Source organism: Neopelma chrysocephalum, unplaced genomic scaffold (genome assembly GCF_003984885.1).
Source record: "Neopelma chrysocephalum unplaced genomic scaffold, ASM398488v2 Primary Assembly neopelma1_74, whole genome shotgun sequence".
Taxonomy (NCBI): Eukaryota; Metazoa; Chordata; class Aves; order Passeriformes; family Pipridae; genus Neopelma; species Neopelma chrysocephalum.
In genome coordinates this window covers 6323578-6351171 of record NW_020897735.1, presented here as the reverse complement: position 1 = coordinate 6351171, position 27594 = coordinate 6323578, and the positions used below count along the sequence as shown (strand labels likewise).

Genomic DNA, 27594 nt, shown 5'->3' with positions numbered 1-27594 from the left:
CCTGTTTAAAAACACACATGTGGTGTACTGTCTTGTTCATTTTTGTGGTATTTTGGATTAAAGAGTGTAGCTGTAGAAACCAATATTGTCAACTCTGGATATACCAGCAAATGAGCAGCAAAAAAATGACTATGAATGTCAACATTTTTTATGCAGGCAGTGCAATGAGATATCATGGATATACAGCAAGTCAGGTGACTGTGTGATTTACTACCTTGTCCTTGGGGCAAGATGTGGAACATCGATCTCAGGTGATGCTTCTCCTCGAGTGAGGATGTTTAAAATATCTCTAAACCTGCAGAAATGAGAGCAAGTTAGAAAGATGATAAACCAGGAGAGGAACTGCTTTCCTGACTGCCAGGCTTTGGGTGGTGTCAGACCCCTCAGGTGAACACAAACAGCTCCTCTGGTTGTGCTTGTAGCAGTGAGCAGGTAGGACAGGGAAGGTTCCCTGTTATTTTCAGTAGTTTGGTTAAATATTTTCTCACATGCTCTCTCACAGGTAGGAGCTGCTGGGACAATCTGTCCCCTAATACTCTCTGGAGGAGAGCTGCTGAATGGCAGGAGGTGTTGTAAACTAGCAAGTATGTGAATAACTCTTCAGTTTAGGGCTTTTATAACAGCTCTAAAACCTCTCCAAGTTATTTTCCCCATAAGTCTCTTTACCTGATCAAAAAAAAAATGTATGTTTTCAACAGCTAATTTCCGTTGCTTTCCAAAGGCTTCATCCACCCCATGGTTTTTTGCTCCATGCTTTCTGTAATTGTTGGCATGGCTCTAGTTCTCCTGTCAGTGAGGGGAGGATCTCTCAGTGAGAGAGATTTTAAGTATTAGGTCATGTAAAATAAGTAAGGTGACAAGCTGGTTAAAATGCCAACAGCTGCATAGAGTCCTGCCTACATTTTATGTTCCTGTTGTTATCACCAGCAGCACTGAATCAGAGCTGGATGTCTTACACAACTAGGGGGGAATAAACCTTTATAAAGCTTCCCTGACATTCAGCAAGAATGGAGGAGTGGATGTTTTCAATCTAGTTAAGGTTTCAGCTGTTTTTAGGAAAACCACATAATTGGTTTTCCAAAGGTGTGATGGTTATTAAAAATCTTTACATTAACAGATAGTAATTTGTGTATGTCTTTCTCATTCAAAAGGGGATCTGTGCCTTTTAATTGCAATATTTTCCTTGTGTGATTCAAAATAGAATTAATGCTGTGGATTTTTTTACATCATTTGAACAGATTTATGCCATTTCTTTCAAAACATGAGTCAGCATGTTTTTAGTGAGAATGTTAATAGATTAGGAGCAGTGTGTTGGACCACACTACCACCAGCTGTTTGTTTTATTTCTCCTTGTGGTGTCATTGCCTTGGCATTAATTGTGCAGCTTTCATCCCGCTGACAGTAGGAACACGGAATTTTTTGTGCCATTGTTTTGACACTCCCAGGTTTATGGATGTCAAAGGCATTCTCTGAGGAGAACATTCTTATTGATCAACAGCTCTGCTGAGACTCTGTGTTATGTGTTCTTCTAACACAAATGTGGTCAGGACTGCGAGGGATCAGATGGGGAGGTCTTCCAGCACACCCAGAAAACTTATTGCAAACATTATGGGACTTGTGAAGCTGATATGGAGACTTTTCTTCTTCCAGGGTTGTACAGGTTGGCTGCAGCCCCTCTGACTGCTGGGATTGTGGAGGGAATTCATGGAACTGGAGAAAGCCAGTGAAAAGATTTGCTAGAGGATGTATTTGAGAGAGAGCTGGGCCACCTTCCTGGGGTCTTAGGATCTTTAGAAACTAATCTTAGGCCAGTGATTCACACAAAACAAGTGGCAGAATGACTTTAGAGGGGTATTAAACAGTCCAGAAGAGCGGTGGCTGTCCTTGAAAGGGAAGGCAAAGAAGAGCAATGGCTCTTGTCTCTTCTTGGGTTTACCTTGGTAGCTGAAGATCATCATGTTGTCTCTGTGAAACTCCATGCAAAGAATGTGATGTTACACAGATTTATCTGGGGAGAGAATCTGCCCATTCACCACCTTTTCTGCTTTCTGAGAAGAATGGGACTTTAAAAAATAGCTTTGCATCTTGCTCAACCAACAAAAATAATGTGGGGGATAAAAGGTTTCTTTCTAATGGGACTTTACTAAAGCTTGAGCTTCTTCCTTCATCCACACTGCAGGAGCTGGGGTGACCATATTTCCACTGCACTCCTCAGTCTGGTGAGGTCTGAAAATCTCCAGAATTTTACATCCATACTGGCAAAGCTATTACTGATATTTTTTGTGTTATTGTCTGCCCCCTTTCTCCAGCTGGAAGTGAAAACCATGTAATACTTATTCAAAACCACTGAATAATGATGTGGGAAAATTGTTGTGATTGTTTTTCTAAAAGCAACGTATTCATGACCTTTGATCTTTAGGCTTGTGGCTGAGATTTGTTTCAGACATGCCTCGTAATTCAGCATTATTTCTGTGTGCTATCCCTTCTCATTATTCAAAGGCACTGTCAGTTTTGGATTTTGTAATTAAAAAAAAACTATGGAGGATGTACAGGTCAAATAACAAGAGAGAACTCGAATACCCAAGTCATTATTATTGTGGTGGAAAGTGTGAAAGTTGTAGGCTTGGTATTATAGCTGAGAGTACTCCCAGCAAAGGAGGGAGATGTTCATTTGGGAGTGACCTTGAGCATTTCCTTTTCTCCAGATTCCCGAGATCTGGAGAGGAGAGTGATGCCTTTGAAAGTGCTTCCTTGGTGCTGATTTTTTCAGCATGGCCTGGGTCTCCAAGGATCACCTCACCTGGCTTTAAGGCAGCAGCAGAATGCGCTATTTAATGTGGGAAGGGAGGGAGGTTTCCAGCTGAAAGAGAGGGAACAGTGGCCACAGAGTAAAGGCACCCTGGAATTCCTCACTTTTAGCCTTTGTTCCACCCTTGGTGTGATGAGGTGCCACCCGTGTGTGGCTGGGAGGTCACTGCTATCAAGAACAAAAAATAGATGGCTTCTTAAAGAAACAAATTTACCATGTGAAGTTACTAATTACACTTTAATGATAGTCAGGAGGGCAAAAAAGACCAGTGTTTGCATAAAGCATGATAGGCATATTTTAAGTCAGGTCTTGCTCTGCTGTGTCTCGCTTCCTCTTGCTTCGTTCCCAAGCCACACTCCCTTTTCACTCTTTTTTTTTTTCCCTCTTTTTTTTTTCCCCCCTTTTTTTTTTTTTATCTGTGACATCTGCTTGGAGCTTGTCCCTCCTGTGATACCACACTACTTGCAGCTGTTCAGACCTCCAGCTCTGAGCTGTGCATGGGGTGCCCTGAGCATACGGCCTTTTTGATGTGTGATAAAACAGAACCAAGCCACTGGGGGTATGGAGAGGGAATGCAGCAGAATATCAATAAACCTGTTCTGAACAAAGCTGCAGCTCTGTGGTGGAATAGACATTTCACTGAAGTGTCAAGTAGATGGATAATGTATTCTAATTAGGGACTGACTGATACCCTGGAACTCAGAGACCTTTGGAAATCAGCTCCAAAATGCTCACTATTTTTGTGCTGTGTATTTATTTTGCATTTGTTTAATGCCCTAAAATGTATTTGTTGCAGGAAGCTGTTTATTGAGCTATGTTTTCCTAAACAGAAAAAACTTTTCTCTATAAAGTTGCTTATTGCCTTTGAAATTTGTATCTAAACCTCTAGAAGTTTGCTATGGATTGTTAAAATACAATATTGTGTTCACTGCCTGTTGCACATTGTGTGATTTGAGCAATAAGCAGTGGTGACATCAGGTTCTGTGGGTGTTTTCTGTTTTTTTTTTTTCATTTGTTTTGTTTTAGTCTCCAAAAGTGTTGCTGTTGGAGTGGAGAAAATAAGCCACATTTGTAGTCTGTGTAAATTGGCATCAATTTATTTGCTTCAGACCTCAGATGCCATTTCTCTCTAGAAGAAGATCTGGGCCTATATATATGTCTCTCTATTTTGTACACAATATATTCCAAACTAGTGCTGAAGTTCTGAGCACACCAGTACAAATATTGTGCAGCTTTGCCTCCTGCAAGTCCCAGGGGATAAATTGATTTCTCAGCACCTGTGTGACCTTAGCCAGTGGTTCATTCCAATTCGGCAGAGCAAACACTGGGAGTGGCAAAAATGCCTTGCAGTTACTTGAGTCTCTTCTTTTCTCCAGGTATCAGCAGGATGACACGTTCCTGAAACCAGGCTAATTACAGGATTTTTAAATAGTCTCCTCTATTTTCCTGAGTAATTGGAATGGCCCATTCCCTCCTACAGAAGTTGTGGAGATATGTTTCCCTGAAATACCGTGGACCCCACACTGACAGAGCATCAGATTTATGTGGAGATGATAACAACTGCCAGCTAATGCAATATTAAAATATCTCCTTTATTTCGGTGCAAAGATGGCTCCCAGATTTATTGTAATATCCCAAAGTTCTTTTGAGGTATAGAATAGAACAAGGACATGTGTGGTCAAGCAAGTAACAGATAAATTAGGGAAAGTTCAGAAGATTCGGGCTTGAGACCGGGAAGTGGATTAGATTTCAAATACTGCATCAGACAAAAACTGAGTGAGGCAGCAGCTCTCCTACGGTATTTCACAGATCTGTAAATGTTTTTTTAAAGATGCTCAATCCAACACTTAGCTGGCTATAACAAGGACTTAAGGGAGCAAAAGGCTCTTTTTTCTTTTTTCTTTCTTTTGCTCTGTTGCTTCATTAGCTCTGGGAACGCTGGTTCCATTACTGTGAGTTTTCCTGTATAATTTAAGAAAATAATGAAAGCGTGCATATTTTCCTCAGTGTTCTTGGCATTAAATCTGTCTTTAGATTTGTTTAGCTTCTTTTTTTTTATATATATATATACACAGTGTGGGCTGATATCCTTTTGAATATTTCAAAACTGTAGAAATTGTTTTGGGCTGTTTTTATTCAAGATAGAAGTTGGTTTGCTTTTTTTTTAAGATTGAAACGTGGAGGAAAAAAAATCACTGCTGCAACCTCTAAGTTCCCCTTGCTCTGTGGCAGTGGTATCAGTGCATGCATTTCACAAAAATATCAGTGCTCCATGTTTGCTTTCTTCTCTCACAAGCATCCATAAGAAATCCTGTGCTGTTGTGGGATGAGAATGAGGTAATTTTTGTGCAAACAGCACTGATATTTAGTATTAATTTTTGGGGTTTTTTCTCTTCCAGGATCAATAACTGTTTCATGTTTTTTGTTCGATAGGGATGGATTTTGGAAGGCTTCCCTGAAAATCAGGAACAGGCATGGATGCTGCAATCCTTTGGCATCTTTCCTAGACATGTTGGTAAGCAGTACAAGGTTTATGTGTGATTGCATCCTGTAGGAAAGACTAGAAGCATTTGTCCCAAAAAATCCTCAATAAATCAAATAGTGGTGCTGGGACACCAGAGTCACCAGAAAGCAGAATATTTCAGAATAGTTCAGATTCACTTGGAAACCTGAGATAACTTGTGAGACTTTAAACTCTTTCACACATGAACCTTTTTCTTCTTACACATCAGAGTTCTGTGAATCCAAGACCCTGCAGTGCCTCTGAGCAGCTACAAGTAGCTTTGCTTCCGACTTCCATCTCTAAAAATCAGCCTTTATCCTCAGATTAAATCAATTCTTCATGTACTGAAATACAAATTCACGCTTCTGTTGAATTAGAGAATGTAAACTTGACCAAGTGAAGTGGAAACATCGTGATTTTAAGCCTGACCTTTCAGAGTAAGGGTACATTCTGCCTTGATTTGGACAGAACGTTTGTTTCCTGGCAAAGGGCTGATAGACAAGACCTTGACAGCTGCCCTTGCCACGTAGGAGAAGCCAGTTGTCCCAAATTAATATAGTTAAAGGGCCTACTTAGAATGTAAGAAATCATTACAGTTGTGTGGAATACAGTGTGAAATGATAAATGTAGAGCTTGCCAGTGCACACTGAACAGAACGTTATCCAACTTGATGAATTGTCACTTTGGATTTGATTTGGATGATATTTGACTGTTAATGAAGAATTCAGAATCACTGCAATAGAGTCAGGCAAAAGTGTTTAATGTCTAGTACTTGCATGTATTTTTAATATACCTAATAACATCTGAAGTTGAGTTTTGCTCACAATTATATCTGTGCCACCAAGACCTGAATGAGAATCTTAAAGCTCAGTCTGTCTAGTTAATCAAAAAGAAGATTGAGAGGAGATGAGATTTGTGATGTGTGAGTACCTTAATAGGGAGAAAAGTGCCTGAAAGAGCTATTTGATACAGAGAAGAAAATCGTAAAAGGAACTTGTTTGAAACAATAATCAAATGCACTGGAAATAGTAATTAAATTACAGTGTTTAACTGCGAGGATGATTAGCCAAAAGCAACCCAGGGAGCTGACAGATGCTCCATCTTTTGATGCTTCTCATCAAGTTTGAACACTTTTCTGTGAGGCTATAAAAAAATAAGTTTCACTGGTCTCACTACCAAAGTACCTGGGTGAAAAGTAGTGGTTTGTGGTATAGAAGTGAATCAGTCCCAAGTGCTTTGTGGTATTTCTGTCCCAGGCTCCAGAGACAGTTGTTAATTGGTAGTGATAGAAGGCACAGCTAATGCTCATGGGTACTGGATTCATGGCTATTTTATCCCACTATATTGTCTAGTAGGTGAAGCAAAATTCTGATTAAAAGTGAATTAAAATATTTGCAGGGAGAATACTGGGAAATAAGAATGAGGCAAACCTGCTTTAAGGGCATTCAGCCACCTTTAATATTAGGACACATTTAAACAGTCACAGGAAATAAAACAAGTAACTAACAAGAGCTACGGTTTTTTTCTTTTTTCTTCTTTTTTCCTTTTTTGCTGCCTAGTTATGCTTTATGCTTCAGACACTGTGTTGATTGAGAGGAACGGTGGGAAAAGGCTTGATCCCCTCACACAAGGTGCTGTATGTGTTTGTTCCTGATCTCCACTACAAACTGGAGTGTTACGTGGTGTCAAAATCATTGTTGTATTAATGGGATTAAAATTTAAATGGTATCCCTTTAAGAGTTAGTAGGAATTTCTAATTATAAATTTAAAACTGTTTGAAAACAGTATTTGTTGATGTTGCATTATTTTGAGTGTCAATAAAATATAGGAAAATGTAAAGATCAGTATTCAGCCTGCAAAAAGCAGACTAAAGCAGTACAGAATATTTGAAGGTTAAATCTGTCCATCTGAGCTTAGAATTCTGCTGTGCATCTCTGCCAGGTCCTGTTTTGTTTCTGAGGTGCAGATATGCTTTTAGGTATCTTCCATTAAGTCACTGTCAAACAGATTTTGCTCTGTGTCGTCTGTCGAGTTTTATTATCAATCAACCATCACAAAATAAAATTCTAATGTTGCTCAGTAAAAAAATCAAGTTGAATGTTTTAGGAGGGGAATTGGGGGAATGTTCTTATCTAGAGATAGATCTATTAAGTCATGCTCTTAGTTCCCAATGTGACTTGCAGAGGTTTATCACACAACCTTCGACTGGCCGAGTGATCCCCTGGTACAGGAGCGGCTGGTGAAACCAGAGGATCTGTCTGAACAAGAGGTGTCCAAGAAACTGCTGGAATATCACAGAAACTTCCCTGAGGTTTTCCAGATCTACCAGAAAGTTCTGAAGTCGATCAATGCAGACCAGCCCTCCGTGGATGTGCTCTCCCAGGGTAAATATGGACTTCATGGCAAATCTGCCAGTTGGGAAAGTCCTGTTGGAAAGGTAGTTCCCGGCTGTTAGAGGCACTTTGTAGGATTAGTCAACACAGATGGCTCCCAGCTGGGTTGTGTTCTCTCTAGTGCAGCGTTTGGGCTGCTCCTGGTAATTATTTTACAGGACTGGAGTAAGTGCAGATAACTGGAAAGCCTGAGTTGCACAGTCCTGCCAAGGAACAGCGGGCTCGGTCGAGCAAATGCCACCGTTATTTCTGTGGGTCTCCCTCTAAAAGGAGCCTTGTGGCTCGATTGTTGATCTCCCAAAGGGCTGGTACCTTCCAAAGTCTGATAACAAGACGCAGGAGTAGTTCAAAGCCAGTAACATTTCATTGTTTAAAAGCTGTTTGTGCTGGTGGCTTCTCTGTTCAACAATTCTTGTTTGCTTTGCTTGACTGTAATGCAATCTGACTTCTACTGTTGATCCTTCTAGAAGAGAATAAGGAAACTGCCAGAAAGACCAATTGATGATGTACTTTGTAGCTGTCAGTCTGCAGATGATCTGTTATATCCCAGTAATTTTGCATCTCAAAAAGGTCTTTTTTTTTAATAACGAGTGCTGCACTTTTAAGATAAACAAGTAGGAAGTTTATATTCTGAATTTACACATTAATTACCTCTAAATTACTTAATTAAATTTAAAAGTTCATATCATCATTCATAAAGAATTCATGCCTTGAATTGTAAATAAAAATGTGAGTGCCTGAATATTAATTATTATTAATTAATAATGTAGTGAGATAAATTGAAAACTGGAATGAAAAAATCCTCTCTAGATCTTTTTTTCTGCAGTGCATCAAGCAGCCAGATTTTTTTTTTAAAGAATAATTAGATGTGGAGACTGTCTAGGGGATCATTACTCCTAATTAACTTGGTTATTTACTGCAAATTAAGCATCATTTGTAAGCAGGGTGCTTTGCCTGTAATGTTTGTGCTTTTCAATACACTGGGTTATGGAAAATGTTCAGAATAACTGGAGCACTGCTTGGGTAGCTGATACTTGGGTTTTAGGAAGTTATGCAGCAAACACACTATTTTCTGTTATGATTTTCCAGGTGTTTTTGTTAAGTGTTTTATAAGTATTTTTATCTCCAGCAAGAGATAAAAAAGAGAGAGGAGATCTCTCATAAATATTAGTAATATTGTGGATTGTTTCACATAATTATAACATTTTGTAAAGTTCAATGCAGTTGCTGCTACCCTGTGCAAGGAGATGTGACATCAAATTCAGTTGGTGGTGTGGGATCCCAGCTTGTGGCACTGCAGGAAGATATGATGGGATATGATGGGATATGATCCCATGGGGTTGCAGTTTGAGTTTCTCAATGCTTTAGGTCTACTGTCTAGAAATTGCAGGCTGGAGTTTGCTGGAGATTCTTCTTTATTAGATAAGATTTTTTAATGATACCAAAGAAAAGGTTCTCAGAAAAACCGAGAGCGATGTGTTGACCGGTTAAAATACTGATCCCTTGGGATGTTCTCCACCAACCCTTTTGTCCTTTTTTTTTTAAATGGGCTTCTGATTCACACAAACAAGCTTGTCTTATTGCTTAGACTAAAATACTGTTTTATTACAAGGACCCTTTGGAGAGTCTTTTATTGGAACTGAAGATCACACAAAAGCTGAGTGAGGCTGCAGCTTGAGCTGCTCCTCCTCTGGTATTGTGGGCCATAAAATGGGCACAAGGAGTGAGAGTGTTTGGCCATGTCCAAATTCAATCCCAATTTGTCCTCACTGCCAAGCTGTGACATCTTTTGGCTTCTTAGTGATCACTCAATTACTGTTTTGAGATTGTAACAATGTTCAGATCTCTATAATATGGGAACATTGATGCTGCTTCACATGTCCTGTGGCCTTTCCAAAGCTCTCATAACCTGCACATTGACCTGGAGGTTCTATTTCCTGCATGATGCAAAATTCAGGAGAGTGATGCCCAGCAAATGAGTGGAATCAGACAGAGAAGCTCAAATATTCCTTGCATATTACACAAAAATGATGGACAAAAGAAAAAAAACATAGATACTCAGTTTTGTGTTGTCAGTGCTGTGTTGTGACACCCTGTGCTACAAGTCTACAGTGTTGTAATTAGGAGTCCTAATCACACACAGCTGGATAAATGTCATTAATTTAACATCCTGAGTTTTTACACTTAAATATTTGTTCAGAAACTGCAGAAAGTATTAAATGTAATTATAGCCCTCTATAATTTGCATGGTAAAATTGCAGCTATCAAGCAAAAATTACTTCTGCTAAAAACAAGATGGGAAAAGAGCAATTATTAATTGAATCTGCTCTTTAAAATGATTTCACAGCTACTGATGAAAGAAAGCAGAGGAGTGTAATGATGGTAAGATTTCTAAAATGCCTCTCAGAATAAGTTGCTGATGGGACAGTTTTATTTTGGTTGCATGTCTGGATGTTTCAGTGATTAAATCATGATCATCAACACGACAACCTTTTTTTAAAGAAGAGAGAAGTTAATGAATTTATTTTTTTTAAGAAATAGGCTAAAAGCTGTATTTCTTGCCTTTCTCTCATGTTCTAGTTCTTACCTATGTCCAAACCCGGCACAGATCAGCTGCTCCCTTTACCCCACGGATCATCTTTTGTGGCCCCCCAGGCAGTGGGAAGAGCCTGCAGGCAGCACTAATAGCTCAGAAATACGGGGTTGTCAACAGTAAGTTCTCAGTAAATATGCACTTTGCTCAATTCCCCCTTCCTCTGGTTTTGATCATTTATCTTTTGCTGTCTTTCTTACTTGCTCATAAAATGTCTCTGTCTGTCCCTTGCTATGGATGTCAGGTTTTCGAGAGAAGTAAAAAGTATTCGAATGAAGAAGTATAAGCCAAGAATATGTGCTGTGACAAACCAGCTCTAACATTTTTTTAGTCATCATTTCATCATTTTTATGCCCTTTACATCCGTATTTTCCCATTGTTAGATTCCTGTAGTGCTCTGAATTCTTCTGTGGATCAGTGGATTACGAGTAATGTCCTTGCAGTTTCAGCTGTCTGACCAAAATTGGGGCACTTTTAAAATAGAATTTACTCTGAACTTTAATAAATACTCAGGTTCTGCCCATCTGAAGTAACATGTGAGAAAATGAAGGAGTGAAAAATACATTCTCTTTCTTTTGTAAAAGAGGCCCAAAAAATTCTGAATGAGACTTGTTCATGGTTAGCAGGCAAATGTTACAAACTTCTGTAATAGTGTGCAGCTTGGTGATAGGATTGGTGCAGTATTTAAGTGCTCTATAACATCTTCTAATAGTGCTATAAATTATTTTAAACCAATGTCTAATATCTGTAAAATATGACTAATCAGTCATATTCTATTAGTTAAACAAAGGCAAGTTTGTTTCATTAGTGTTTGTTCAATGTATACTAAATAAATCCCTCTTTATTTCCAGTTAAGCCATTGTGATTGAAGCACAGGCTTGAAAATTTAAACTTGTGTTTAAATATCATGTGAATTGGATTGAATTTAGGTGTGTACATTTTAGGTCTTAAATTGGGATCTATGCACTTGAGTTCCTGTTATCTTTTTACACTATTTATTGTGAATATAAATTTGCTTCTCCAGGACAACTAGTGACAGTTAAAATTGTGATTTAAACATTAAACTTTATCAGCTTTGTCCCAGGAATGTTGCTGTGGAATATTCTTGTTTGCTAAACAGTGTGATTAGCAGTGGTAAAGCAGATGAAAGGGCTCAATCTTCTTCCTTTAAAGTCGGTGCGTGTTGGTGCTTTTGACTTCAGGAAAGGTGGAATCAAATTAGGATTATTAATAGATGGGATCACGCAATAATGTACAGAGTGGATGTAAAATAATACTTCCCAAAACTGAGTCAAAGCCCTGATTTGTGTAACCTTCCATGCCTTGGTTCCCACTCTGGAAAACAAGGCTCTGTTGGATCTGACCTGGGTAGGGCAGGTGGGACTCAATCACTTGGGTCACCAAGTGCTGTCCAAGCCCAAAGTAACAATATTTCATGTACAAGGCTAAAACTTTAAATCTGCATCTCCTGGTGCTCTGTGTATTTGAAGTCAGTGATAATATTGCATTAGCACAGCTTTTTAAATGTAATTCTTACATGATCATTAAGTGATCCAGGGAGTCCCTTCCTTGAACTGTGCATTATCTGCACCTCCAGCAGTGTGGTTCAGGCACTGTTCAGCAGGTGTAACTTTATTCAGTAATTACAAGTTTATAAAAAGGGAAAACCACTGGCAATCCCCTGAGTTATTATTTCAGAAACATTTTTGATTAATGTCTTTCTCTCTATCTCCATTTTTAATACATTCTTTACCAAACATATTCTTTTTTTTTATTCAATATTCTCCCTCTCTTTGCTTTTCACTCTGCTTGGCCAAAAAAAAAATAAATCCTAACAACAAACCCAAAAACCACACAACTTTTGTTTTATTCAGTGACCTTATCCCAGTATGCAGCTTCTGGTTGTTGGTTTTTTTTTTCTTTTCTTTGTTGCTTCCTTTTTAAAATTTAACCTTGTGTCTTTTTTGTTCTTCCTTCCTGTTAGTTTGCTGTGGGCAACTGCTAAAGGAAGCTGTTGCAGACAACACAAATCTTGGAGAACTCATTAAGCCTTACATTGAGAATGGATGGCCAGGTAGGGCATGTTGTTCTCTCATTACACCATAGTTACAAATCTGTGGCAAAAACTGAATTGTGAGTGAACTTTTCTTGGTCAGGTTCTAATCTGAGTTACTTAAGAGTAACCTGGAAGTCAATTAATTCCATCCACTCCATGTGATTTGTAGCACTGCATAACAGAAGTTAGATTTGTGAGGGTTTTTTATGTCTTCAAAGCAAATAATTCACTGCTCCAGTGAAATTCAGATTTCTTGTGTGCATTTCGAAATTCGAATTCCATGGTTTTATCTCTAAATCAAAATCAGAATTCTAATACAATTTTAAAATGTTTAAATAATTTCTAAGGCACACTATTGTGTTAAACTGGTTATAAAGCACAGCATTGTGTCTCATTTTATATGTGGGTGTTGACTTCTAGAACGCTACTCTAGATTCCTCTACTTCCACACAAATATTTTAAACATAAAATTTCTTTGGACTTCATTTCTCTCAGCATTTTTGGTTGTAGGAGGGGACAACCACGAAGAATGTTAAGCACACTTTTGCTTTTGGAAGGCTCTGCAGTGATTTCAGATAAATCACAAATACTGTGAGCTCCTTAGGGCAGCAGCTTCGACTTGTCTGCCTGTGAGTTGTCTTGCACGAGGAGAGCTGTCTGTGTGTGGTGGGTATTAAAAATCAGAGCAGATCTGTAGTTACAAAGGAGAAGTTGTATTGCAGTAAGAATGGGAGAATGTTTATTTTGCCAAATTACAATGGCCTGGAAAAGGCACTTTCAGTCCTGTTTCTGGCAGCAGGCCAAAGAGTTACCAGTGGTACAAACACAAGGAGACAAACGTGCTGAAGATGGAGAAATCTCAGTTAAGCTCCAGTTTTAATGGAATTTTGAGCAAACCGCCCCTGAGAAAAGAGGAATCTTCATTTCCTTTTATTTTTAGCAAAGAAAGTTATCTGGTAAGGTGGAAAGCTTGAAACTCCCTCTTTTTTTTTTTTTTTTTTGCACAATAGCTTAATTCTGAGACTGAATTAGACAGATCTGAAACATGAGCCTGTAAAATTAACTGAGGTTCCCTTGATACCAGACCAAGGGATTCAGGACTTTTCTAAGCATTTCCAAAAGACCTTTGGCAGCCTGTAGCTTTGGGAGTGTTATCCCTCTGTCAGGCACTTTATCAAGCCACAAGGTAATATATTTTAACTCTAAACTTCGTCCCTAGTGAATGGATTGCATTTATTCATAATAGAGTAACTCGGTTCATTAATTTCCTGTGGCAGCCACCATATTACTGGGAATAGGAGTTTATATGGGAACCATGGGAATGGAAAGCATGGATCTCTGCAGCCTGGAAGGGAGAAGCTGGAACAGGCACAGAGATCTGGGAGAGGATTTTTTGGTTTAGAGATGCTGCTGCTCAGAGTGACCATTTAACTCCAAGGCAGGAGGTCTCAGTATATTGATGCAGTGGGTCTGAGGTGTTCTTATGTGGGAATAACTTCTCCACATGTACAGTCTGGTTGACCTGAATGTGGCTGTTTGTGTGTAACTCACACACTGAGATAATTTTAAGCTGTGTCTGTGTGTTTTTCATGGTCTCACTTCCTCCTCATCTCTATGAAGAGGAGGACAACCATTGTAAATGCCTCACTCTCTAAATTTCACTTATGGCTGAGATGGGAGTTTGGATGGTCTATTTATTCAAAGATAGGTCCTTTACGAGCTTGCTTTACTAAAATGTTCTTTGTATACTTTATAAACTTCATCCTAACCACTAAAGTTCCTTTAAGGAGATACCAAATGCATTCCCAGTAGAGTAAAATAACTGCACAGGTCATAATTTTTAGCCAGTCCTAAAAATATGCACATCCTTAGTCCAAGGGAGCTGCTTTCATTTCAGGAAAATGAAATTGAAGTTGTAATTCCTTTCTTCCTCCAAATTAGAAGTTATTTCAGATTTAGATTAATTTTTTTAATACAGCATGCAAGAATAAAGCTGTACAACACTTCTGAATGTTAATAGGGATCATAACTATATTTCTGTACATTATGCTAAAAATTCTTCCTTAGTTTTTGCTTGTATGCACATATATATTTTATTTAGTGGGACATACCACAAAATTAAGGGCTGAATAAAGATAAATATCATATAGCAATACCAGAAATAATAAGTTCTGTCATTTTGCTAATCCTCCTCTCCCAGGGATAACAAAGAATGAATTTACATTAGTAAACACTAACAGGAATTCATTACTGCCCTCACAAGAGGCTTGGAGAAAATGAAATAACGCAGTGTACTGAAGAGGAAAGGTAGGCAAAGAACCTTTGCATCTTTGCTCTCTTGCTGCAGAGTTACAACCAGGTTAAAACAGGGGAAAGATTCTCACACTATTATTGACCACGTTCAGCTTCAAGAAAATCTCACTTGAAAAGAGTTGGTGCAGTCAATATCAAACAGTGTCATAACAGGAAAGCAATTAGAACTTCAACATTTTCATTACATTTCTAGCTGTAAGTGGGCTTAGTTTGTCCTTTGGGTGAGGAATCGTGCCAGTGCCACTGTCACAGAACAGTGGAACCAAAGGCAGACCAAGAAAAACGTTGCACTCAAATCATTATTGGATTTGAGGAGACTCGTGCCATGAAATCTCGAGGATTTGCCTCATATATTCTTAAAATGCTCACCCAGGGGACTGATCTCAGTGTGTTTCCCTTCTCGTGGACACAAATGATGGTGTGCAATTAGTCATTTAAGAGATGCCAACAGGGCATGTTGTGGTGTCATAACAAGGCTCAAACCCAGCTTATTCAAAGCTGACTCGTTATTGAGTTACTGAGGCTCTCCACTGCCTGTGCTGTTCTAGTTCAGCTTGACTAACTCACATCTCTTCATGGGTTCAGGATTCACAAACAACCTTTGTGCTGTTTTTCCTGTACTGCTTCCTCGGGTATTCATCATGTATTTCAGGAACAGCCCAGACAATTCTATTATTCACCCCAGAAGGCAACCCAGTGCATTCCCATTTTCTGTATTTTCTAGTGTTTGCTGTCTCATAAAGACCTGCTTTATCAAACTCCTCAATTTTGTGTACAGGGATTTATTTTGCTTAATGAAGGCAGCATAGATATTTTTGAGCCCATTAATTTTTTAATTCCCAGGACATACCAGTCTAGTAGGTGCACACTAGATATTGAAAAATGCATTTTTGGTGATAAGTTCAGCAACCTGACAGCTTTCTGTCTGTCATAAACATAGAATTGTGCTTTGGACAACCAGTCTGAAATGCTCAGACTGTTCCTTTAGGATATTGTGGTTTCACTGAATACTGGGCAATTATTACTAACTATACTCTGGGCAGAAAATTACCAGCATTGGAGTCTGAGACCAGTCTTCTGCTCACTGACTCCAGTTAGGTTAAATCTTGGTCAATAATGCTAAATTTAGCTCGTTCCATTTGCTTGGGCAGCCTGGGGAGACTTTCGTTTGAAGTTAGAGGTGAGTGTAGTGGCCAGAACCCTCCCACAGGCAGCAGACAACTCCATAAATTAATTTATTTGGCTTGATTCCTTCTGAAATGTTCTGGAAGGCTGGTCCTTCCCTGGACAGATGATGTAGATAGACCCCTCCTAGACCCTCCAGGCTTGAAGAAGACCTTGTCCCTGCAGTTCTGAGAAGGGCTAGACTGACTTCTGGACCTGTCTCACTGAAAACATGGGCACACATTAACTTAAAAATTAAATTATCCTCCATCTACAGGATCTGTGTTCACCATTTTAAAGGTGCCTGTCAGAATTTGATACCCTGGGAGAAAAAAAAAATTGCAGAAAGCATTTTTGCTTCATCCCCCCAAATGTCCCTGGTGTTTGCCCCTTGAGATGTTTGCATCTTATTAATGAAAAAAATCACAAAAATAGGGAAGGTCATCAGTCAGTTGAAATTTGTATGTCATTCTGTCCAGTTTTCAGGGTGATATAGCATGGACTGATCACTGCTAATTAATATATCTGTTTGTGAGGCAGCAATAAATGGAGCCAAGAACAGTGAGATGACTGGAAAACACCGTGAAGAGCAGGGGGGAAAAAGATCCCCACTCCCAAACCAGTAAGATTCTGCTTTTCAGCTGGGAGAACTGCTATTAGTTTGGGTAATTGGGTGGGTTTTTTCCACCAAAATGAAGATTCAGGTGGTAAGAGAGCTGATTCATGGAAGACAGATAACACTGCACCGTTTGCAGCCTGTTAGAGTTGAACACACACAATCTGTGTTGTTTTTTCCCCCTTCCTTTTTCTATTTTTTCAAGCAGTAATATCTGAAGCTGTCCCCAATGGCAGTCTGCACGTAGGGGGTAAAATCTGGAATTCCCTAATTTCTCCTTTTTTTCCTAATAAAAACTATTACTTGTACAAATATAGATTTCTTTTCCCCGTATTTTAAATTGGAATGGTTTTAAAGGGGTGCTTTTTCAGTGTAGCCTCTGAAAGTTGGGGTCCCCTGGTGATTGCGATCACAGCCTCACCGAAAACACTCGGGCTGTTTTTATTTTTTTTTTTTATTTTATTTTTCTGACAGGAAATTAATATTCTCATCACTAAGTGTGAAACACGGCTCTGACAATAGAGCCGCTTCCTCTTTGTTAAAAAACTTGCAAGGAGCCTCAGAGTTGAAAGGCTGAGTAAATCTTTATATCTGAGGAGGTAAAGCTGAGTGTTATTCCGTGTTTTTAAGAGCTGTACTGGCGAGCTGTGAGCTGTCTGAACATTGGAGAGACCCTTTGGGAGCTCCATTGGTTTTCAGCGAGTCTTTGCATGCAGTGTGTTTGTACTGGCTGAAGACAGCGCATGGCTCTCTAAATAATTTACAAGTTGATTAATAGACTCACATGGGTATAATTAGAAGAGGGAGAGACAGCAGCTACAGTAACGGGTACAGTGCTTGGGGGAACTAGAGACTTTATTTTTTTTAAAGAAACTTTCTAGGGTGCTGGGCGTTTGAAGATAAGTTGGGAAGAGCTCAGTGCCTCTTCTCTTTTGAAGTGGAAATAGGACAGTTTGAATCCGTCGAGTTTAATTTTTCACAAGCTTTAGGGGCCCTGCAGTGCAACTCCCTTTTTATTATTGAAAAAAAACTCTCCATTTTTCTTTCATTTTTTCGCACACACACACAGAGTCCAAACAGGAGCTAATAAACAAATCGATTTTCTACTTTATTCAAGTTGGTTTTAGAGCAGTTCTATATGTTCCCCTATATGTGCACCTCACCCCCAAATAGACTGTGTAAAGTTATGGAGATATTTATGAATACACCATACTTTAATTTATGCATTTTTAAGAAACCTTCACCTCTGTTTGACAATGCTTTTGAAGTAGCTCCGTTTTTCAAGTCAAACTTTTGACTTTTCCCCTGGGACTGCTACAAAGGTTTTTTTATGGAAAATAGGTAGCAGTCTTTTTTCTACTTGGAGAAAACTGATGGTCAAGAGAACAAAATAAAACTTAATTTTTTTTTTTTAATTTGTTTTAGGTGGCCATCTTTTTATAAAAGATGCAAGGTTGTAGCATAGAAAGTTTTACATGAAGGCATATAGGTAGTAAGTTGTCATTTTCTTTCCTGATTTTTACTTTTTTATGTGTTGAATCACTGCAAGATGATAAGTTACAACTCCCTTTTCCTTCTTTTGAAAATCTTGAATGTATTTTTTTTTATTCTACACCACATGGCACAATCAAAATTGGCTTATCTGTCTCGCAGATACTCAGAGCTGGAGTGAGACTTGGGCTACAAAGACATTTTTTAAGGCCACCCAGCTTAGGAGTAAAAACAGAGCAATAAAAAAAAACACCTCAAAAAAGCCAATCCTGGAAGCCAGACCAGGCCAAAGAAATGTGGTTTGATTTAAGAGACGAGTGCAGTTGTTGTCTGGAGCAATTGAGATAATCAGTCAGGTAGTGGATGTGATCCTGCCTATACAAAGGTTGCCAGTCTCCTGGTTTTCCAGCAGTATTCACCATTCCTGCTGTTGCTGGAGGGTCAATAATCCAATATTAGTGCCACAAACCCTCACGGATTTGAGTGAAGATGTGGCCCTTGGTCATTTGTGGCCTCGTGGTTGTCAGGGGCTTTTAAACAGCAAAGTACAGTATAAATGTGAAGTATTAATCTCTTACTGAGATTATAATCTCTTATATTGATCTTTATTGGTGGCAGTCATTCTTAAAAACTTGGAAAAGTGGGCTTTCCTTTCCTTGCACACTATCTCCTCAGCAAAGGGCTGCTGACTTGAATTCTGTGTGGTTTTCTCTTTGGAGTTTAGGATGGGGATATCACATGAGTTTTTATACAAAAACCAGAAGGAAAAGCACATTACATGTTGGCAGCATCCCCTTTTTTGGGGAGTTTACCTTAAAATTCTGCCTTTGTCTCTGTTTCACAGAGTGTCATACACAGAATCACGCTTCTGTATGAAACAGACTTTTTTAATGACAAGCAAAGCATTTAATAGTGTATTTCTATATTTCATTTAATTGTGTATTGGTTTATATTTTTAAATGTCCCTTTAATGTAGCTGGGAGGTGTCAGGAGGAGTGGGAAGAGGAGACACAGGACTGTTTGGGATCTAGACCAGGTATCCCTGGTAGGGGATGAGCATCCTCCCTTCTCATGGCATGGGGAAGCAGCATTGGGTGTAAAAAGCCAAGATGTTTTTCACCATGTTTATCACACCATGTTTATCTTTTTTTTTGTTAATATCACTATCAAAAAGGGGGTTGTAGGCCAAATTCTGCGCTGTTACAAGCCCTGTGTTCTTCAGTAGAGCTGAACTATTAGAAATAAGGAGGAAATAGGGAACTTGGTTGATAATGGGAATTATGTGTCCGCTGGGTTCAAACTGTGGTTGCTGCCTCGTACTGTATTCTGTCTGTGGAAGCCAAAGCAATGAAAGAATAGTGCAAATATACATTTTGTTTCTAGTTTTAGAAACTTTCAGGTTAGACACACCCCTGTGACATAGTTCGGAGTGGCTTTTGCCTCACAGGCAGGTAAACTGAGGCAGAAAACCCCACTGGGCTCAAGCCTCGCTGCAATCAGTGAGTGAGTGTAGATGGGAACCCAGGGGTGTGGAATTGTGTCCTTGGAGCCCACTGGATCATCCTGATAGCCTGTGCCATTAGGCAAATACACAAAAAACAGCACAGAGGCCATTTTTAGGGGAAAACAAGCTTTTTATTTGTGTGCTGGATACTCATTTTGGACTGAATTCTCACTGCTGCTGACAGGTAAAGCAGTGTAAGGGGCTGGCATCTTACCTCGTCACTAAATGTGATCAGATGTACATTCCTGAATCTCTGGCTGGATACCTGTGAGGCAGCACTTGCTCTCCTTTAAAGGGCATTTCTGAAGGTCTTAATTTCTCCCGTGTCGTTTGATTGATGATTTGGGATCATACCTGCTTTAAAAACGTTAGCATTTCCTCTTTAACACAGCCAATTCCTACTTTAAATTACTAAAAACCTAAAGAAACACCCCAAAACAAAAGCAAAAACAAACAAAAAAAAAAAAGGAAGAAAAAAAGACGGATTCTAATCTATTCGAAGAAACAAAAATATTTAAAATGTGGAAAGGAAAAATTTTATCGCATTATTTATTTTACTGTATTAAAATAATTATGCCGGTTCTTACAGAAACTCTCTCCCAGCAGTGCCGTGTGTGTAAAATGAGCGAGTGGAGACGCGATTTCCGTGGAATGGTCCCTTTGATGGATCACCGCCCGCGCTGCGTTCGCGAACCCTCGGCGGTGCCGCTCTTTGCTGCGTTGCCTCTGTCCCTTCCCCAAAAACAGGAAAACCGCGGATGCTTCCGGTGTTTCCGTGCCAGCCCGATGGTGCCGATACCCCAGGAGGCCACAGCAGCTCCCGGAGCGGGCTCGTTTTTCCGTGAATTCTCGGGATTTTGGCGGCGGGGCCGCGGCGGCTCCTGCGCGCGGGGCGGGACCGGCTGCGCTTCCCGGAGAGACCGCGGGGTGGAGACAGAGAACATCCAACTGCGGCCGGGACCCACCGGGACAACCCGGGACAACCCCGGGTGTGCGGGGATGGGACCCGCCGGGACAACCCCGGGATAGCCCCGGGTGTGCGGGGATGGGACCCCCGGGACAGCCCCGGGACAACGCCGAGTGTGCGGGGACGGCACCCACCGGGACAGCCCTGGGTGTGCGGGGATGGGACCCCTGGGACAACCCCGGGACAACCCCGGGTGTGCGGGGACGGGACCCGCCGGGACAACCCGAGGACCCCTCGGATGTGCGGGGCAGGAGCTCCCCAGAGCCCCTCGGGGCCCATCGGAGCCCCCTGGAATCCCCCCGGGAAATCTCCGGGTGCGCGGGGCCGGAGTCCCTGCGGAGGAGATGATGCTCTCAGGCACGTGGTGTGACTCCTGGGCATAGTCCTGTGCAGGGCTAAAGGTTGGTCTCGATGATCCTTGTGCGTCCCTTCCAACTCGGTATATCCTGTAACTGAGAACCGATTCCCTGCCCGACTTTTCCCTTTTCCTCCCGGTGCCGCTGCTCGCACTTGGATGGTTGTTTATCGCCGGTGACCGAACCGGCTGAACGCCAAACCTGCCCGTCCTCTCCAGCCGGGCGGCTTGGAGGATTAGGCTCAATTATCGATCAGCCTACGCGACGGCAAATCACTGCTAAATCATTCTCAAACACATTAAAAAACAATTGATACAGTCTCGATCGATACAATCTCTGAGGACCTTAATGTGGGCAAGAAAACAGAATAGGAAAACCCAATTACTCTTTATGAATCATCCAGAGTTTCTAGAGGAATAAGATAAGCAAATCTCATGCTTTGCTAAATTTAGGATTGACAGGACAATCCAGGAAAGTAGCCTTTGGCAGTAGCTTATTCTCAGGGCAAGATGTTAACTGTCAACTACTGGGATCAAGCCTCGGGCATCTGAATTAGCTGTGAAAGTCTTCAGACCCAGCTAAAAAAAAAAAATCTCTATGAGCAGGATGAAGTGTAAATGGACAGTATTGTCAAAAGGACATTAAACCTTTTACAGCACAAAGCTGACAGAATTTATATCTGCAAATGCATTTATGGTATGCTTAAAATTGAGGTTTTATAGGTTTGGAGAAGTGAGTCAATACCCTTCAAAAGTCTGTTTTAAAGGTAAATATACAGAGGAGGAATTAATTTAAATATGGTAATTGTATAGCTTGGAGCACTGACAACTTTGAAGTTATTGGAGAATAGTGCCCTGTAATCTCTCAAGTGGCGTTTTTGCCTTTCAGACTGTACCTTTAATGTTCTGTTACTTTTGTCTTGAGCAGATGGTATGATTTTGTAGCTGATTGCCTGATCCAGGTTTCTATTAGTCCTGCAGATCCATGGGCTGGGGAAGAGCTAATAGGCCACACTGCTCTGAACTTCATGAGAAGTACCTGATACCTGTGAAAACCTTTGAAGCTCTGAGAAGTAAATTTATTTTTTAAATGGTCTGCTGGAAGGTGCTGATTGACAGCCCTGGAGACAGAAAATCTCTGGGTGTCCACGCAGCAGATCCAGCATGAACAGCAGCACTTTAAGCCTCAGTTTTCTGTCCCCTGGCTGATCATACCCTTGAATTGATTAGATCACTCCTTAGGTCCTCAGCTGCTAATTCAGCTGGGTAGTCTGGACCATTAATGTGGTCAGACAGGCTGGGAGATAAAGGACACAGTGGTGTGTGGTTGGTGTTAGGTGGGAATATATGCATGAATGAGTTGCATTTCTATGTGGAGCTGGTTGGGGCCTCACTGTGCCCTGTATTCCATGTCTGATGTCACTGTGACCCTGGTCCACAGCTATAAATGATGCTCTCAGGTATCACTGTAGTGGCTGTGCAGCTTTACTTCTAAGGGATGAATTTTACTCCTGTACCTGATTTCTCACCCTAATAGAGATGTGCTTCCACATTACCTAATGTGGGTAGCTCTTTGTAGCAGCACATTGTAATTTTTACACGAAACTTATCTTTGGACTTCTCTAATGATAAAGTAAAATCTCTCTCGAGTCTCATTCCCCCAACTTGCAGAGTTGGAAACTCACACAGGCTTATGTTGAAAAGGAATTGATTATTCAAAGCTCTTGTGCTTCATAATCTACTTAAAACATGGGGATTGACTGTCTCATCAGTAAAGCTCTATATTTTACTTTGCTATATACCCATTGGGTCATGTGCTTAAGGCCAGGAGACCTCTGGCTAGTTCCTCACAGACCGTGTGCCCCTCCAATTACAGGTTATTAATTTGCCTTACATTCCAGAGACAGTTCCACATGAGTGAAAAGGAATACTGTACTGCAGAGTTCTTCATTACCTACTCTGTCTGTACTACAAAATAAGAATAATACTGATTCCTTCCTTCCTTTTTTTCTCCTTTTTTTTATTTCCTTCCCTCTGGTCTGTGGAAGGTGTTTTACAGTTTTAATGCAGCTGTTTTAAGTGTGACTGTTGCTGTTCAAGGGCAGCTGATGTACTTTGTAATGCCACCGAGCAGCCAACAAGCTCTGTTCCCCCATTGTGTTGAAGTGATAGGTATGTTTGCTAATCAAGAGGAGAGCAGAGCTCGCTGTCTGACTTGTTTATGTTTTATTTCTCACCATCAAGCTTTAGAGGGAGGCACAGAAAATATGTAAGCATCTATATTATTCAGTGATGTATATATGTACATGAGTGAACAAACAACCTGAAGGGTATCGCTGATGTCTTCCAGTCACTCACAGCTGAAGTGAGGGAGGTGCCAGGGTTACCACATCACCCCAGTGCTACTGAAAACACCCCAAACCTGCAGTGTCATTAGGTGAAATATTAATTAATTGTCACTACAGCTTGATTTTTTTTTTCCTCTTGTGATTGCTTCAGTTTTGTTCAAAAATAGTGACCGACCAAAGTGGAGGATTTTGCTCATCAGGGCTCACAGGAGGCCTCGGGGGAGTAATCAGATCCAGGAGATGCCACCAGGCTCTTATCACAATTGCTTTTTAATTTTCTTGTAGGCTGCAGTTTCTCCTTCCCATAAGAAGGATGGAAGCAATCTGGCCCCTGGAAGTGGGGAATCTCCTGGAATCTGCTGGAAGCTCAGCAGCACAACATACCCACTAATGTCTCTGTGCCATTCCTGGGGCTTTCAGCCTCTGCCCTGATTCCCTGTTCATCTCACAGGGATGTCAGCTCTGGCAGAATCCTACTGCAGTTTTACTCATGAGTTTGTAGATATTATTGCAATTCCTTGTAAAACTGTTTTGAGCATTCTGCATTTTTTCCAAAAAAAAAAAAACCCCAAACCAATCCTGTATTTTGGCATCTCCGTAAATCCATGTCAATGATTCCGGTAAGAATTGTCATAAAATACCATGCATCAAGACAAGGAAGTTCAGTGCTGCAGCCAGAAATTCAGGAGCACGGGAAAATTCCCCTGGTCTTTGTGTGGAATACATTTTTGGGAAAGAGAAGGCGGGTTTATTTGTTTTTCTTTATTCCTGGGATGTCTTGAGTTTGTCCCAGTTCTTGTAAGCTGGAGGGTGGGCAGAAGAACTGCCCTGCAAAGAGCACTGAAATCCTCCTGTTATCCCTCCCATCCCTGCCTGCAGCTCAGGTCTTGGATAGAGAAGTATCATCTGTCTGAGAACATCCCTGCCTGCTGCTGCGCTATTGTAGAGTTAATTTTATGAATCCCATTTTTAATGGAATACCTGGGTTTGCATTGTCATTTTGCTCTTTGTCAAGTGTCTGGGTTTATTCCATTCCTTTTTCTTTTTTTTCTTCATTTCAGCAGATGGAGAATATTGCTCTCTTTAACTTGTTCTTTTATAATGTGAAGTGGATATCCTCAATTAATACACTAATCTGTTTTCTAATTAATTCCCTGCGGTTTTCCTCCCTTTTTGCTGGTACATTGAATCCTGAGTGCAGTTCTGTAAACTCAGTAATTTGATTATTTAAAGGAGAAGTAATGAATTTCACGATAGAGGTGCAATGTTAAATTTCAGGAAGCAGATGGGTTCTATTACTGCAGTTTAAAACCTGCTCGTACCCGGGGTAGAAATGTGCACTGCTAATAATTCACTCTGCTAAAATCCAGGCAGATTCCTGTCAGCTTGTCCTGAAGCGAAGTGCAGTGTTAGAAATCTGACACATACACTCTCCTACAAGCACTTGTTATTGTATTTTTGTATGCAGATGTGATGGCAGGGTGAGCATCAAAACATCCACATGCCATGATGGGGATTTATGTAGCAATTTTTCTGGCTTGTTTTCAGCAGAGGCACCGGTGTGTCAGACAGAGTGAGCAGATAAAGGGAAGGGGCTCTCCTTGCTGCCTGGGAATCGTTTTTTGGCTGCTGCTTTGGGAAGCAGCTCGAGGTGATTTTGCTGTCCCTTCTTTGAGGTTATTTGACACTGAGCCCAACACATCACAACGGTCATTGGAAAATTTACAGTCACTCAGGTTGAACCTAATAATTTAATTCTGAGAAAAACCAAGCACCTTCCCCCTCATGCCCCCCAATTTACCTGAGTTTAAATATCTTGACTGAAATATTTTACTTTATGAAGACTCCAGTGAAAATATGCAGGGCACTTCCTTACCACTGTGTCCCATTAAATAGAATTTTTAAAGCTGCATGGTAATTGTAACCCCAGTCAGCATCTTGCATCTTTTTAATTTTCTTGTGGGCTGCAGTGTTTCTCCTTCCCACATGAAGGATGGAAGCAATCTGGCCCTGGAACTGGGGAATCTCCTAGGATCTGCTGGAAGCTCAACAGCACAACATACCCATATCTCTCTCTTTCTCTCTTGCCCTAAAAGAAAATAATAATTGAGGAAAAAGAACTTTTATCTCTAAAATTAGGGAGTCATCAGTGGAGTAGTAAAAGTAGCTGAAATACATTTTGAAAATTTATTTTCAGTCATAAAGTCTTCAAGCCTTTGGGCAAATTGGAGCAATAGCACAGGTCGCCTGTTGTGGCAGAACCATTGTCACCTGCTGGGTTCAACACAGAGTGCTCAGAAATGTCTTTCCTGTTTTAGGATTTCTTTTACACAACTCAGGTCATTATTTTTGCATTTTGATAAGATTGTCTCACACACGTCACCGTGACATCAGTCCAGTGTGGCTGACAGAAAAAGCACATTGCAAAATGATGGAGGCATCAGGTTTTACCAAATACTTTACTTTAGTCCTGCAGTTCCTTATGAGTTTGGGGGTTCCGTGGTGGCACAGTAAATATGCAAAAGCCAACAAGTGACTCCTTTCTCCAAAATCTATCAGGAATAACTCTGTGTGATTTCTGGAGCAGTCTAACCAGAGGAAGTTGTGTGCATCCTCCTTAACTGCAGACTCAGCACACAAAATAAATGTCACCTTTTGAATCCTTTGCAGTCCCAGACAACCTTGTTCTGGAGCTCCTGACACAGCGCCTGAGCTCCCTGGACTGCCTGACCGATGGCTGGGTCCTCTCCGGCTTCCCCAGGGACATCGAGCAGGCAGAGAAGCTGCAGAAATCACAGGTTAACCCAAACAGGTAAGAGGGAAATTGAGCAATCACAGCATTACATATGTTAAAAAATTGTTTGTGGAAAGACACAGATCTTTATTGATGTTATATGTGCTGTTGCATCTTATTTATTTATGGCTTCCTTAGCTAGCAAAGGGGTCTTGCTTCCTGGAGAGTAGGAGATAGAGCCCTGGCCTTACAAATGCTCCAGATGGCCAAACTGTGGGAGAGAGAAGAGGTTTGTTGTTCTGGTTATTTGTTTGAGTTACCTCTAAAGACAAACCCACAAGAAACGGATTAAAATTTGGATTATATCAGAAGGTGCATTTTATTTGCAGCAGGAGGGGGGGATCTACATCTTCTTTCTTCAGCACTGGAATAATACCACGGAAATATATTGGTATTGCAAGGAGTTCATTATGAGACTTTTGGGGCTTGTGAAATAATTAAAAACAACATGAGAATTATATTTTATTTGAGCCTTAATGAATTGTTCAGAAATGTAATATGAGAGGCATCAGCATCAAGAAAAGAACTGTTATGAGCGCCAAGGACATAGAATAGTGTTACTTTTCACAGCTGGTCCAAAGGTGGTGAGGATTTGAAGTGCTGGTGGATTCCTCAAAGCTGAGAGGCTTCTCCATTCCCTTCCCAGGGCTTCCTGGTTCAGTCCATACCATTGGCTGGCACAGTGGCCATTCCAAAGGCATCCATGGAAATTTGTAGTCTTTATGCTTCCAGGAAGCTGTTCTTATCTAAAAAGTAGGAAAGGTGTGTTACCCACATAAGTGTTTAGGTTGGCAAAGTTTCTCTCCCTGTGTCTCCTGTGTGGCTGCCCTGAATTCCCTCCCCACTCCCTGTAGAGGGGAGAGGAAAAGATGGAAAAGGGTGAGATTGAGGTGGAGAGAAAAGAGAGGGGAGTGCAAAGGGAGGGAGCTGACAGTCATCCCTCAAGGTCTGAAAAGGAAAGTGTGTGAAAACAGCAGTAGCTTTATTCATTCAAAGACAATTTGCATCTTAAACAGGAATCCATTTTATGAAAAAAATGGAGAAATTATCTTGAAACTTACACTAGAGTCAGTTAAATAACATTCCCCATGGATTATTCTTCGTGTGCATTTAGAAGGAAGGTCCTGAATCCCTAAACATGTGTCTGAGCGCCTGAGATCAGTGTGAATCCTCAAGTGTGCCCCACGTGCCCCTTTGCAGGATTGAGACCTCATCAAGTGAGGAAGAACAACTCATTATAAAATGGGATGTGTGGAAATTCAGCACTGATCCATTTGTTCAGCTCCCTTTTGCTTTAAAGAGCTCTGCACATTCAGATCTGAGTGAAGAATTTGGCCCCTGCTGGTTCACACAGGGGTTGAAGTAAGGGACAAAAATAGACATTGTGCTCCCTGATTGATCTGGGAGCTGATATTTTCCATGAAGCTGAAGTAGTAGGGATATAAGGGAGAGAGGGTGATTATAAACAAAAGGACATATTGCAGCATAGGACAGCAGGGCAGTAATTCAGTTGCAGTTGTGATGCTAGTTATAAAACACTATCTGCAGAGGTGGTGTTTCTGACATCAGGAGAAAAACCTGATAGAATTATAGCCTTGAAATCAATCTGGGAATAGGATGTAGAAATCTATAAATCAGACACAGAGCAATCTACAAAGTCTCATTTTTAGGAGGGCTCCGTTGATGAA

The 27594-nt window shown here is 40.6% G+C and overlaps 1 protein-coding gene across 5 annotated transcripts in view; it reads left to right on the top strand.

The window, feature by feature from the left end:
• The window catches only part of AK8 (adenylate kinase 8), a 67565-nt gene that overhangs the window by 14855 nt on the left and 25116 nt on the right, over positions 1 to 27594 (top strand). For 3 of the 5 annotated variants that reach the window (XM_027687584.1, XM_027687583.1, XM_027687586.1), the window contains exons 6-11: positions 5243 to 5324; positions 6872 to 6943; positions 7496 to 7696; positions 10286 to 10417; positions 12283 to 12372; positions 25783 to 25924. In XM_027687584.1, the coding sequence (XP_027543385.1) occupies positions 5243 to 5324; positions 6872 to 6943; positions 7496 to 7696; positions 10286 to 10417; positions 12283 to 12372; positions 25783 to 25924 (719 nt within the window). The remainder of the gene's footprint in view (positions 1 to 5242; positions 5325 to 6871; positions 6944 to 7495; positions 7697 to 10285; positions 10418 to 12282; positions 12373 to 25782; positions 25925 to 27594) is intronic. The other 2 variants (XM_027687585.1, XM_027687587.1) reach the window with 2 other exon arrangements.